The sequence below is a fragment of the Grammomys surdaster genome, unplaced genomic scaffold (genome assembly GCF_004785775.1).
Source record: "Grammomys surdaster isolate TR1022 unplaced genomic scaffold, NIH_TR_1.0 62, whole genome shotgun sequence".
Taxonomy (NCBI): domain Eukaryota; kingdom Metazoa; phylum Chordata; class Mammalia; order Rodentia; family Muridae; genus Grammomys; species Grammomys surdaster.
Window position 1 is genome coordinate 1051712 of NW_021604564.1, and position 12831 is coordinate 1064542.

At 56.5% G+C, this 12831-nt stretch overlaps 1 protein-coding gene across 1 annotated transcript in view; it reads right to left on the bottom strand.

Annotated features, from left to right (window-relative positions):
• Positions 1-265: 265 nt before the first annotated feature.
• Mllt1 (MLLT1 super elongation complex subunit) overlaps positions 266-12831 on the bottom strand; it is a 45914-nt gene continuing 33348 nt past the window's right edge. Inside the window, exons 5-12 of the mRNA XM_028763632.1 lie at positions 10712-10837; positions 7937-8464; positions 5458-5545; positions 4270-4378; positions 2668-2767; positions 2503-2574; positions 2340-2411; positions 266-2263 (exon numbers count right to left, since the gene is read on the bottom strand). Coding sequence (XP_028619465.1) covers positions 2135-2263; positions 2340-2411; positions 2503-2574; positions 2668-2767; positions 4270-4378; positions 5458-5545; positions 7937-8464; positions 10712-10837 — 1224 coding nt within the window. The 3' untranslated portion in view covers positions 266-2134. The remainder of the gene's footprint in view (positions 2264-2339; positions 2412-2502; positions 2575-2667; positions 2768-4269; positions 4379-5457; positions 5546-7936; positions 8465-10711; positions 10838-12831) is intronic.

Consider the following 12831-nt stretch of genomic DNA (forward strand, 5'->3'; position numbering starts at 1 on the left):
TGTGGCCCTCTGGGTGGAGCTCGGGTCTGGGAAATGGGCCCAATGTGAGTTCTGTCAGAGGCTCATGGGCTCTAGAGTCCCTGCAGGGGTCCTTCTTTCCCATTTCTACCCTCCTGCTGGCCCACCCATCATCTCAGGACCCCGCCTGCTGTGTTGTAAGCAGCCCTCACCCCTGCTTGCAAGGGAACAGCACCGATGTGGAGCACCCCTGTAACAGGCTCCCGCGACGCTCTTCGCACCCTCCCTGAACTGAAGGCAGGTCACCCACTGCTCCCACCTCACTTTATTTTCTATAAAACTCCTCCATCATTTCACAATTTACAACAACAAAAAAGTTTAAAATGCGGGACAAATGGCCCTGCAGCTCATGACAAACACAGCTCTCCTGGTCCCTCTGTCCAGGACTCGTCTGGGCCAGTGACATGTCTATTCATGGAGACATGTCTTGTGAAGCCCTGGAGAGGGATAGGTATCCAATACCTTTTGCACTCAGTGTCATGAACTGGTTCAGGAGGCTGCAGCACAGGGACTCACCAAGGGCAGACACAGTGCCACCCCTTCCTATGGACAAGTCCCCAGAACCCTCAGGCATCTGGCTGCAGGCTGCTGCTTTAGGCTTCCAGATAGCCAGTATTGGCCCCAGAGTGGCTCTGGAGGACAGTGGTGTGACCTTCCGGCCAGAGGAGGTAACTGAAGAGATGGGTGGGTGCTTTCAGGAGGGCCCTGGAAGCATCTGGAAGGACTAGACACCAAGGCCCAGGGCAGCAGAAGGGCTGGGCCACTAGGGACCATGAGAGGAAGAATGGTGCCCTGGGCTGAGGCTGTTTGGGACCCTGGCGCACTCCATGTGGAGGCCAACAGCTGCCACAATGCCAGGGCCTTCTATGCAAAGGCTTAGAGGCTGCAGAACACCTGATGGAGAGTATTGTCGGCCTATGTGGAAAGAGGTGTGGACACAAGCCCTGTTTCCTCCCAGTCACAGGAGTGGGAACAGGGCTACAGGCAGAGTCCGTATCCTTTCTCTGGGGGTAAAGGAAGCCTTAGAGGCTAGGGTCCCCGGGAGTATTCAGGATCTTCCTGACAGATGGTCTGGGAGTGGGACAGAGACAGGGAGAGGGAGCTGGGAGGCTAGGCCTCCAGGAGTAAACACACACTGGGGAGGAAGCAACACCGACGAGGCAACTGTGAGCCACCTTTGGCTCAGGCCTCTTTCAAACACCTTGGTTGGGGCACAAACACCAACAACTGGAATTGGGGAAAGGGTGGCACTCCAGGCTCAGACATGGGAAAGGGGCTGGCTTGACCCTTGGCAGTTTGCAGGGCACAGGTCCAAAGCCTCTCCAGCAGCACTGTAGAGGCAGAGCCATGTAGCCAGGAACAGAGGCAGTCTGGGGTTGGGCCTGCCTCACACACACCATCCTATCATATTTGGCAAAAGCTCATGTTTTCAGAGTTCAAAGACTTGATCAGTGAGAGAGCAGAGGAGGAGGCCCATGGGGAATGGTGGCCCAAGAGCGCCAGTCTAGCTAGCCTTGGAACTGTGGGTGCTTGGCTGGCACATGGCTGCAGTGGTGGCCCTTGGGGTCCCAAGATTGGTGCTCATTGTAGTGTTCACTGGCCTGGGGCCTCGAGAGGCACCGGGATCCTGGGATCTAGGGGGAGATCCTCTGTGCCTCCAGCAGAGGGGTGGCATGAGCCTCCCTGGCTGCTGGATACACCTGGAGCACACAGAATACACAAGGCTGCATGGTAGAGGCAGATGCCTACGGCTGGCCCTGGCCATGCTAACGGACCCTTGAGTCTAGGAGGCAGGCCAGCTGAGGGAGGCCCGTGAACTATGTGGAAGACTGTGCTCATCCGGGCCACCCAGAGAGGCCCAGGCAGTGACCTGCCATTCAGTCTTGCCCACAATGGACAACTGGCAGAAACTAAGTGAGGGGCTGCACGCCTCTGTCACCCTGCCCTGTGGAAGTGTGGCCTGCAGCACCCCTTCAACACCAACCACTGAGGGGCACTGGGGCACCATGGTTAGTTGGGGGTGGTACCGGGAGCGGAAGCCATGGCAGGCCAGCCCTCATGCCTAGCCCCTCCCGTGCCCACCATGCCCACCGTGGCTCCACAGTGGCAGCCGGGGTCATGTGGCCACGGCCTCCAGGCAGCTCTGCAGCTTGCGAACAGTGCTTTCATCCAAGGAAAAAAGGTCAAAGTCGAAGGTGGTGTTGGTGACATTGAAGTGGCCAGTCTCCTCGATCAGGTTGACAATCTGTAAGGAGGGTTGGGTGGGTTCAGGGCATGGTGCTGGGCATCAGTGCCCGTGCCTGGGAGAAGGGGCTCAGTACCTGCTGCAGCACATTGCGCTCACGCAGAGCCATCAGCCTCCGGTGTAGCTCCACCAGCTCATCCGTGTAAGCCTGGGGAGAAGAACATCAGTGGGCTGGGGGCACCCATGTGGAGCACAGCTCAAGGCCCCACCTGCCCGACCCTCAGGCCCAAACACCCCACCTTGTCGTAGGTGGCCTTCTTCAGAATCTTTTCAGGCTTGCTGCAGGGTTCAGGGCTCCTTCGACCAGACACCTGTGGGGACCCCGGACCTGTGAGCTGCAGCATGCTTTTCTTAGCCCTCCCAGGATAGCCACCAAAGCCAGCGGAGAGCTGGACACTACTCACCTTGCTGCTGGGAGGAGGTGGCTTCTGGGGAGGCAAGGGCTCACGGCCAGGCAGGCAGGAGTCAGCACTGTTGTCACTCTCACTGTCACTGAAGCTTAGCCTGCAGAGCAGGCAGGGTGGTGTCAGAGGTAACATGCTACACCACACTAGCAGGCACGAGATGCCCCGTGTTCACGTCTCCCTGCTCAGCTCTGAGCACCAGGACCATCAGACTTTGCCCTAGCTGCTTCATGAGAACCTATGGCTGACCCTCCACATTCCAGTGACCAGAGACCATGGGGGCAAGTCTCAGACACTGCTGTAGTCCTGCAAAGCAGGTTGTGCAGCCTGAGTACCCGAGTGACAGGTGTCCTTAGCCCACAGTGGGCAGTATTACTGACTCACATGGCACCAGCAGGTCTCACTGAGTATTCAAACTTCCCAACCGACTCCTACCTCTATAATCTCAGTGACAGAATCTGCAAGAAGTTCTTGGGGACCCCAGGTAAGCATGGTGGCCACAGAAGTCTCCTGACATGCTAACTGGCTCCAGCATTCTTTCTTCTTGCACCACGTGGGCTCTGGGGTCAGACTCAGGTCATTAGGACTGGTGGCAAGTGACTTTACCCACTGAGCCATCCACCAGGATGGTACTTCCTCCCTCAGCTCCCACAGTCAGATGGTTATGTCCAGGGCTCCTGCTCTGTGGCTACAAGCCGGGCTCTGGTCAGGCTGTTACAAGGCAAGCACAGCCGCAGGTTCCCCTCGCTTTTGCCCCTCTCTGTGCTCAACAGGTGCCAACTGGGGATGCCAGACCTTGAATCTCCATAGGGACTAAAGCAAGCCTTGCCAGCAACTTGTGTGTGTGTGGGTACCCTACTTTTGTGAACCTTCCCTGACAGCAGGAACAACCGCAGGCCTGCTGGCTGGCAAATTCCCACCGAAGGCCCTTCATAAACATCCCCAAAACGATGTCCCCACAGTGGAACCCGCATAACTTTGACTCTTTCAGACAGGACTGTGCCTGCCACTCTCAGGAATCTACTTCCCTGTCTGCTCCTAGGGCCACGCCCTCCCTGTGAGCAGAACCCAGATCCTTGAATCTCATAGCTCTTGGTGTGTGGTGCTGTGTGGATGGGCAGGCCTGGGTCACTGTGGATAAGCAAAGGCTGTAGCCCTGAGTATCGGGGAGGGGATTATCATCAGCATATGTCAAGCCTGCTGGTACCTCTTTAGAGTGAACTCATGGGCACACTACTCTACAGCAGGGCCGATGGAGTCCTGGGGTGCTATCCATTTCTAGCTCTGCCTGTCACAGCCTCGTGTTCAGCCTGTTGGAGGCCTAGGTAGATGTCCCATTCAGGGGACCTGCGGTAAGGACATGGGGAGCCCACACTGCCCTATCCGTGGCTAGCGTGGGAGCCTGTGCCCCTCATTCTCCAGCATACCTGTCATGTCCAACCCTTCCACAGGCAGCTAAACGTACGCCATGGTGGTGGATGAAAGGCCAGGATGAAAAGGAAAGCCTGGCCAGCTTCATGTCCCCCAACCCAGCCCTGTCAGTGAAGACGTGCACTTGGGCTGCCTATGCAGCACCCTGGCTTGACTGTACTGCCCACACACCTGGACTCCCGGCCTGGGTTGGCCTTGACGGTGCTCTCCTCTCCTGATGATGAGTCATCTTCATCTGACCCCTCAGACTGCAGGTCCTCCACCATGGAGCGCAGGGGTCCTGAGGGCAAAGGGAGGGGAAGCTGAGCCTCTGGCTGCCTACTCAAGGGCCACCCCAGACTTACCAGCACCTGCAGGGTCCCTCTGGCCTGCAGCAGATCCCCACCCCTGCCTTCCTGGCCCTCCTCCCAGGCTTCAGGCTCCTGGTCTGCTAATGGCCTGCCAGATCTCTCCATCACAGCAGCCAAAGACTCAGAACCCAAGTGGGCCAGCAGAGTAAAGGTCGCATACTGTGCCTAGGACCAGAGTCCCCATGCAGCCTGCACCCCTTTGTGAGGATGCCCAGTGCCTCAGGAACCCCACATGGTGCTCTGGTCCACTGTCCTCCCTTTTCTCCAGAGGCACTCAGTTCCAGTCCCCTACAGATGGCATCTTTGGTTTATATTCCTGTTGCCAAGGCAACAGAGGTACACAAAGTCCTCAATTACCTTGGTCACATGATGTCAATTCAGCTGGTTCCTTCCCTATCCAGTGGATAAGAACCTTGGGGAGTATAGGATTCAAGGACCCCATCCCCATTCAAGCTTCTGCCCCAAGGAAGCAGCCACCATGGGAGGCAGGCCAAGACCCCTCTGAGGCACAGTAGCCAGTCTAGTTTCCAGCCCTTCCCTGGGAAGAACCACTAGAGTAGCCAGGCCCAGCACACCGACTGTGACCTGATGGGTTGGGACAGGCCTGCAATGACTCTATCAGAAGGAAGTAGGTCTCTATGGCTACAGGTCTTTGGACCCCAGAGACTGACCTGGCTTCTGGGTGAGCACAACAACTTGTCTACAAATCCTACACTACCAGGAGCTGTGGTATGTGTCCCAGCTGACAGCATGGGCCTCTACTGCTTCCTGGGCGCTGAGCCCAGGGGAAAGGGATGCTAGCCCAAAGGAAGGTCTGGCTCAGGGGCAGTCAGGGGTGCAAACCCAGGCTTGGTCTTTCTGAAGCAGCAGGTGAACCTAGACTGTCACTCAAGAGAGCCATGCCTCTCCCTAGCTTGTCTATGCTCCTCCCGAGGCCATGTCTGCTGCCCTGCCTCCACTCCCATGTTCCCATCTCACTCTACCAGCTCCAACCCCCCTTTGCACCCACCTTGGCTGTGGTTCTGAGATGGCTCAAAGTCTGAGTCTGAGCTGGAGTCAGAGCTGGAGCTGGCATTAGCTGGGCTTGACTGGGCCGACTTCACCCCATGCCAGGGCAGCACGAGAGGAAAAAAGAGATTGTCATCTTGCATGTCAGGGGAGGGGGTAATGAAGGGACCAAACAGCCCCAAGGCACCCAGAACAGCCTCTGTCCCAGCTCACACAGAGCCTGAGGCTTGTGAAGACAGGAAACAGAATTCTCAGTAAAGCTGCCTGCCTTCCTGGGGGCTGAGACAATGACCAAATGCCCAGATCCTACCCAAGTCTCACCACCCTGCACAGGAGTGATGGCAAGACTGCGTGTCACAAATACCATGGAGCAGGGCACACCTTGCCTGGTCTTCTGAAGCTGCACAGGGATGGACTTAGCCACCAGGGGGCAGTGACAGCCTAGACTGCCACTGTGTGAACCTTTAAGTGAATGCTGGGAGGCTCACTTAAAGTGTGTGTGTGGTATGTGTAGTATGTGAAGTGTGTAGTATGTGAGGCCTTAGTGTGTACTGTGTGTTACATGTAGTATGTGAGATGTATCTGTGTATGCATTGCATGTGTATTGTGTGTAGTATGATACGTAGTGTGGTGTGTGGAGTGTGGTGTGTGCATTGTGTATGGTATGTGAGGTGTGTGCTGTAGTGTGTTTGTTATAAATGGTGTGGGGATGTGATCATGATGCATATTCAGTTATTATAGATACTAGCAGGTGGGAAGCAGAGCAAGCAGCAAGACAGCTGATCTTTAAGGGCCAGGCTCTGCTAAGCCTATCCCTCACCTGGAACAGAGTGACTACAGTCCTTCTCCTCCTCAGGACCCAGAGCTGAGCAGCCCTCAGCCCTGCCCAGAACAAGGGACAGGGCAGTGCCCAGCCTGCCAAAGGCCTCAGCTTGGGCAAAGCCGGCCTGCCTGGGAGGGAACACTCCAGACTAAAGGAAGAAACTATCCTGTGCAGGGCTCACACTGGAGCCCTGCTGTGTTTGTGAGGCCTCTTCTCACCCACCTGCCTACTGGTCAGTGGGAGTGCCTAGGGAACTTGCCCTAGGTACTCACGAGTCTGTCCACTAGGAAGTTCTCAGGGTGGAACCTCACAGACTGGGCCTGGAGCCAAGGCACCCTCCCTTGTACACACCCAACCTCTTTGTTTTCCCTGGGCACAAAGTCATGAAAAATGGCTATCTGGCATTGGTCCAGGCCAGGTCAGGCTCTAGATTCAAGCCTTAAATTTCCCCACCTATATGGGAGTGGTTCTACAGGTCCCTGCATGGCTCAGACACAAACCAGGAGCTGTTAGGGACAGGTGCCTCTCTGAGGCCTCAGTGGGCTTGTGATGGTCTGCACACCTCTTGTCACCATCCCTACAGAGACCCCAGGGGCAAGGACTAACAGAATCTGGAAAGGTTTCTCATTAGAGTGGCCCTGCAGGTGGCACTACAGCTGCCACACTTCTCATATGGCCCTTGGTGGCTAGGACTGAATGTCCAGGAACCAGAAGGGTCTGGGATGTGGACAGCAGTTTGGAGGAGTGGCAACGCCACCAAGCTTACAACAGCAGCTGTCCTCAGAGCTGTCTTCCCCAGGAGCTTATGCTTGTCTAAGGCCCTGGCAGCTGTAGCGGAGCTCTGACTGGAGTGCTCATGTACTGCCTACACTCAGCTCTAGCCTAGAGGCAGTGGCCCTGGGAGAGGAAGTGCCAACAGTGTCCTGGGAACTCCTTGCCTGGGACAAAACATCAGTGCACAGGTCTCAGGAAGGGCTGGCTCCCCAGCTGCATGAGAGCCCTGTCCCGGAGCCTGGAGGAGGGGCAACAGTGATCAACCCTGGCTTCTAAGCCCTACACAGCCCAGCGCCTGCCTTGAGACATGGGCCTGGAGCCCACAGATAGCCCCAGTGATGAGCCCTGGAAGCTACTCACAGTTCTGCTCTCACTGAGGACTGTGGAAGGTCACTAGCACCCAACAAGCACAGTGGCAGGAGCACCAGGTTACAGACCTCTCGACCCCAAACCAGTCCTAAGAGCATGTTCAAAGCTGCCTACCCAGGGCCTTGACACAAGCAGGCAATTCTCTATAAGCAGGCAATTCTTCAGGAGTTGGCCAACTGCATCCTATACCTTGCTGTGTGAGGCAGGTGCAGGAGACAGGAAAAGGAGCTCTATATGGCTCTGTGGCCATCACGTGTCTTCCTGATGGGTAGCAGGGCCAAGGCCCACCAGAAAGGTAGGATACAGAGGGATGAACTATCTGGTTACTCTTGAAGAGTCAGCAGTGTCTATCTAGCAACCATAGCTGTCCATCCACTGGGTAGCATGAGGGCTACCGCTGCAAACCGCAGTGCTACAAGGCCCACACCAAGGAGCTACCACTGCATGGGCAGGGGAGAGCTGACCCAGGAGAGCCAGCAGCCTGACAAAGGGACACCCACTACCGCCTGCTCACCTCTGACCTGAAGGAGGCCTCATCCTCTGAGTTTGAGTCCTCAGCCTGCAGAGTCCGCTTGGCCTCCCGTGGCTCGCTCTCTGCCTTCCCCTTGTCCCCTTTGCTGCTCTTGTCCCTGGCCACTTTCTTGTCAGGGAAGGAGGCGGCCCGGGGTGAGGTGCCGGGTGCACGCCGTGGGCCCTTTGACCCACTCGTCTTAGCCTTCTTGGCGCTGGGCTTCGGTGAGTCTGTGGCAGCTGGCCTCTTGCTGGAGGCCTTGGGCAGGGGAGGAGGCTGGGGCACCCCCTTGGGGGACAGGCTCTCCAACTTGGTTTCCTTTAGGGCCATCTTGGGCTCCTTGAAGGCAGCCTTGGGCACTGGGGCCTTCTCCTCCTTGGGCAGCTTGCGTGCAGCGTCCTTGGCACTCTTGGGCTCACGCTCTGGCTCCTTGGAGCAGCTCCTGCTCTCGGAGTCCTTGCGTGGCCGCTCACGGTGCTCCCTGGCCACTTTGTGTGGTTTGGAAGCCTTGCCACTCTCCTTGTTGGCATCCTGCAAGGCCAAGGGCAGGGAAGGTGAGGAAGATGTGTTAGCAGCACACTGGGGCCGCCTGGTTCTGCCACCCCAACCTAGGCAAAGGCTGATTCATCTGTCTAAAATGTGTGGAGAGAATCCGCAGAGTGAAAGGGTATGACCAACAGACACAGCAGAACCATGCCCACAAACCTGCAGGACCACCAGTGCCCACAGCTGCCTGCATATAGGAGACCTGAGGCTGCACATGACTGGAAGGTGCTGGCCATCATCGAACCTTGAGGCCCTAGTCCCATTTTGGAGTATTCAACTCACGCCTCCACCAGTTCCAGCTTTCTCTTCAGAAGGCACGGCCAATGTCCAGGCAAAGAGCTCAAAGCAAGCCAGGCCAACAGCTCCTTCATGTAGTCCATAACTCAGGACAGACATGGTCGAAAGTACCACCAAGACACCAAGCTGGAGGGATAAATACCTGGCAAAAGGGGCTCTGCAACACACTTAGGCCACCCCAGTGTCTAGGGACAGATGAAGCTGTCTGAGGACTCTGGCCTATGCCATTCTTATAAACTTGTCAAGGAACACTGAAGCTGGCATGAGGGCTGGTGACGAGTGCCTCATAGAGACTGGGGGGTGCGGGGGGGGGGGAATCTGTCCCCCAGTAAGCCACAAGGGAGGCAAGAAATGGAAATCGTGTGGTCCTCCCCCTCTCTTGCAGGACTGCAGGGCAAGAGCGGCTGTCAGGAATGTGCCCATGGCTGTGAGTGCCTGACAGGAGCCACTCTCCTGGGGTCATACCTGGGCAACTACGGAGTTCCAGGTCAACTAGCATTCCATAGTGAGACCCAGTGTCAAACACTGGAAAATCATTTGTATCTGTGAAGGCACAGTCAGTGAGAATGGGGCCGGCACAGGCTCAATGCTGTCCTTACTCCTGAACAGTGAAGACGTGCACTTCAGAGAGGCTGCCAAGGCTCATGGCCTGGTACCCATCAGGGTGACACAGCCCATGCCTCCAGGGGAACAGGTTTGGGCGGGCCTGGTTCCTGCCGCAGGCACCTGAGAACAGTCCCTGAGAGGCTCACCTCTTGTTTACTGTGGCCCTGTGCAGCCACCAGAGCTCAGCTAGAGCAGCACAGGCGCTGACACTCAGGCTGGACCACACTCTAAGGCTAGGGCTTCTAGGAAAGTCATCCAAAGAGAAGAAACTCTGTTCTGCCTAGAAATCTGTGGAACTCCATTCAGCATTCCACAGTGGTACTAGAGAAGGCTTGCTACCAGAGAGGCACCTGACAGACACAGCAACCTTATCCTTCATCGCTTCTGTGGACTCCAAACAACAATGGCTAGGTGAGAAGCCCCAGGTTGCTAGCAAAGACTGGCTTCTCCAACCTCCAAAGTTCAGTGAAAGGTGACATCAGGGCCTGGTTGGGACTCCAAGATGCTGACCAGCTTGAGGATGTCACAGGCCTGTTAGCCTTGTGGAAAGAAGTGGAAGGAGCCTGCCCTGGTGCTTGCTTCTCTTCCTGTGGTGCCCATGGATAAGATGGCCCAAGGTGCTAGAGTCTCATGGGGATGCCCAGCTGACAATGCCCTATAGGCAAGTGAAGCAAGAAGAATGTGAAAATGAAGGACAGATACACAAGGTCATCAGTCACCCTCAGAGGGTCCAAAGAAGGCCAAGTACCCAGGTATCTCGAGGGACAGACCCAAGGTTCTAGGTTCAGATGTTGCAGTGGTGCTGACAGCACTGGGCAGCCGATGGCTGAGATGGACCCTCCAGGAGGTCCAGTATGAACATCCAGAGTACTGAGCAAGGGGACAAAATGTGTGTCCCTGAGATTCAGCTCAGCCTCACGCACACTGTCGCCAGCCTCCTCCAAGTCAGCTCAAGGCCAGCACTACTGACCACCACCAGATCTGGAAGCTACAAGGGCAGGTGTGGCCAGGAACCTGGAGCCAAGAAAGTAGCCAAGGGACCAATGATGGAGATGCCCTGCACAGTAGCTGGGGACAAATAACCACTGGGCAGGAAAGAGGGCCCATGAGACCTGCGATTGAAGAGGAGCTGGGCACAAAATGAGCAGCCAGATGCCAAGCACCGCTCCTGGCCACACCAGCTATCGAAGCAACAAGGAGCAGAAGCAGAGGCTCTGGATGTAGGCAGCAGGTGTGCAGGGCTGGGCTCTGCATATGGTGGTGGCGATGGCTTGCAATTGCCAATGGCCAGGCCCAAGCTCCACAACGCTGGCCTTCCACCTCACTAACCTTGGAGCCGTGGGATGGTTTGTTCTTCTTGGGGTCAGAGAAGGCAGAGAGTGGAATTGTGGGTAACATGGGGTAGTCAGGGCTGGGCCTGGACACCGTGTCCGCTCCTTCGGGCATTACCATCACCTAGTGACAAAGAAGAGACAGAGGTTATCCACAGGCGCCAGGCAATGGTCTGGCGGCCGTGGAGCTGGCCTCCTGGGGAGGGAGAAGGAAGCTGGAAGCCAGCTGCCCAGAAGAGTCACAGGTTTGTCCTTGTGATGGAGAGCAGCTGGGGACCAAAATGGCCCCAAAGCTTCCAGGATGGACCCTGGCCAGCAGACTGCCACCCTGGCCAAGAAGATTCAGAGCCTGTAGCAAAGCAAGAGACGCAGCTGAGGCCATGGACCGCACTGAGCACTGAGAAGGAGGCTGGAGGGAGGCACAGCAGGAGATGCAGAGTTCTGCTAGGGGTAGCAGAGTGGCTTCTGAGGGTAAGGCTGGGACAAGCCTTCCTCACTTCAGGTACAGGCGGCGGGAGCTGGCCACACAGAGCCCAAGCAGCAAGGCAGAAGGCAAGAACGGGGCCAAGGGCAAGAAGGGTAAGAGAAGAGCCATAGGGGCCAGTGCTGGGGCTGCTGGGAACCCTGGACCAGCCTGAGGCATAGGAAGTGCTGCCCTGCATCAGTTGCTTCCTAGATGCCTGAAGCAGTTTGGGAATGGCCTCTAAACAGCAAGTTCTAAACAGCAACATAAAGATGGAGTTCAGTCACTGAGAATGCAGCACTGCACAGAATGCAGTAGACAAAGGGAGGATGGGGCTTCAAAGAAAGGGCTTAGGCTGGCCGAAGAGGAGCATCTGGGCCATGTACCTAGCCAGCCATGCCTTTCATCTAGGGATGCTGATCCCACGGTTACATGACAATGCACCGAAATAGGGTAGTAAGGTGACCTGCCCTGCCCTGCTATAACCTGCTCACAGGAGCCTGCCCAACCACAACAGAGGTGAGGCTACTACGCAGGCTATGTGTCCCCAGCTGGGCTTTGTGAACCAGATTCTAGAAGCAGCTGTGAGGTTCCAGTCCCATGATAGTAAGGGGGCCTTCCAGGACAGGGTAGGAGCCCAGTACAGGACACCAACTCTAGGGCAGCTGGACTTTGATGGTCTCCAAACGGCCTGACTTCTTTCCCACTTGCCAGCCTGCCTGGCCTCCAGGTTAAGCAGCTTGAGTTCCCTGCCAAGATGCCCAAGGCCAGGCAGGGATGGCACACAGACCAGCTGCCACATGGGCCAGGCTCCCTGGTGCAAACAGGCCTCAGGCTACCAGCAGATGAGACACAGAGCTGGACACTGGTTGGCTGCCTTGCAAGAACAGTAGGATCCCAGTCTGGGCAGGCCTAGGGTCAGAGCCTATAGCCACTACAGGGCCATGATGGCATGATGCCATCTCTAGTTCCCCAGTAACCACAGTTCCTGGGCAACAAGCATTACCCCCACAGAGATTCACGACCCAGAAGGTCAACAACACAGGGCCAGAGTTACCTGATCCCGGGAGTCACCTGGGAGCCATCATCCCATAGCCAGGTCACTTGAGACTGGAGAGTGGCTGGCTGGCTGGCTCCCTTGGGTCACTCTGGGACCTCACTGCAGTCTCTTTTCAAGGCCAGCTGGACACGGCCTTCCCTCCCTGCCCCTCCCAGGCTGTGTCCAGATGATGCCCTGAGACTGTCTCCAGAGCTTGGGTAATACTTCCCCTAGCACCTGAGAGACCTGAAGAGGCCAGAGATACCGACGCTCCCAAGAAGCTGACCTGGGGCCCTGGGGCCGCCCACACACACTGTGGATACAAGGCACCTGATGCTGCTTCTGCACACACCCACACACCCTCAGCCATTCCAGGACTCAAGGGCAGAACAGCATCATGTGTGTGGGTGCACCTGAGGCTGTCACTGCCCCTGCCACCACCCAGGCAGTTACCAAGCTTCACAGGCAGGATTCTCAAACCCTCGCCTCAGAATAACTATTTCCATTCTGAAGAAGGCAGTTCCTGAGAGACCTGGCTATATAGAACCAACAGAAAGAGGGTGACTGACCCTAGAAACACATCCTGGCTGATATGGACTTAGGGAAGAGGGCAGGC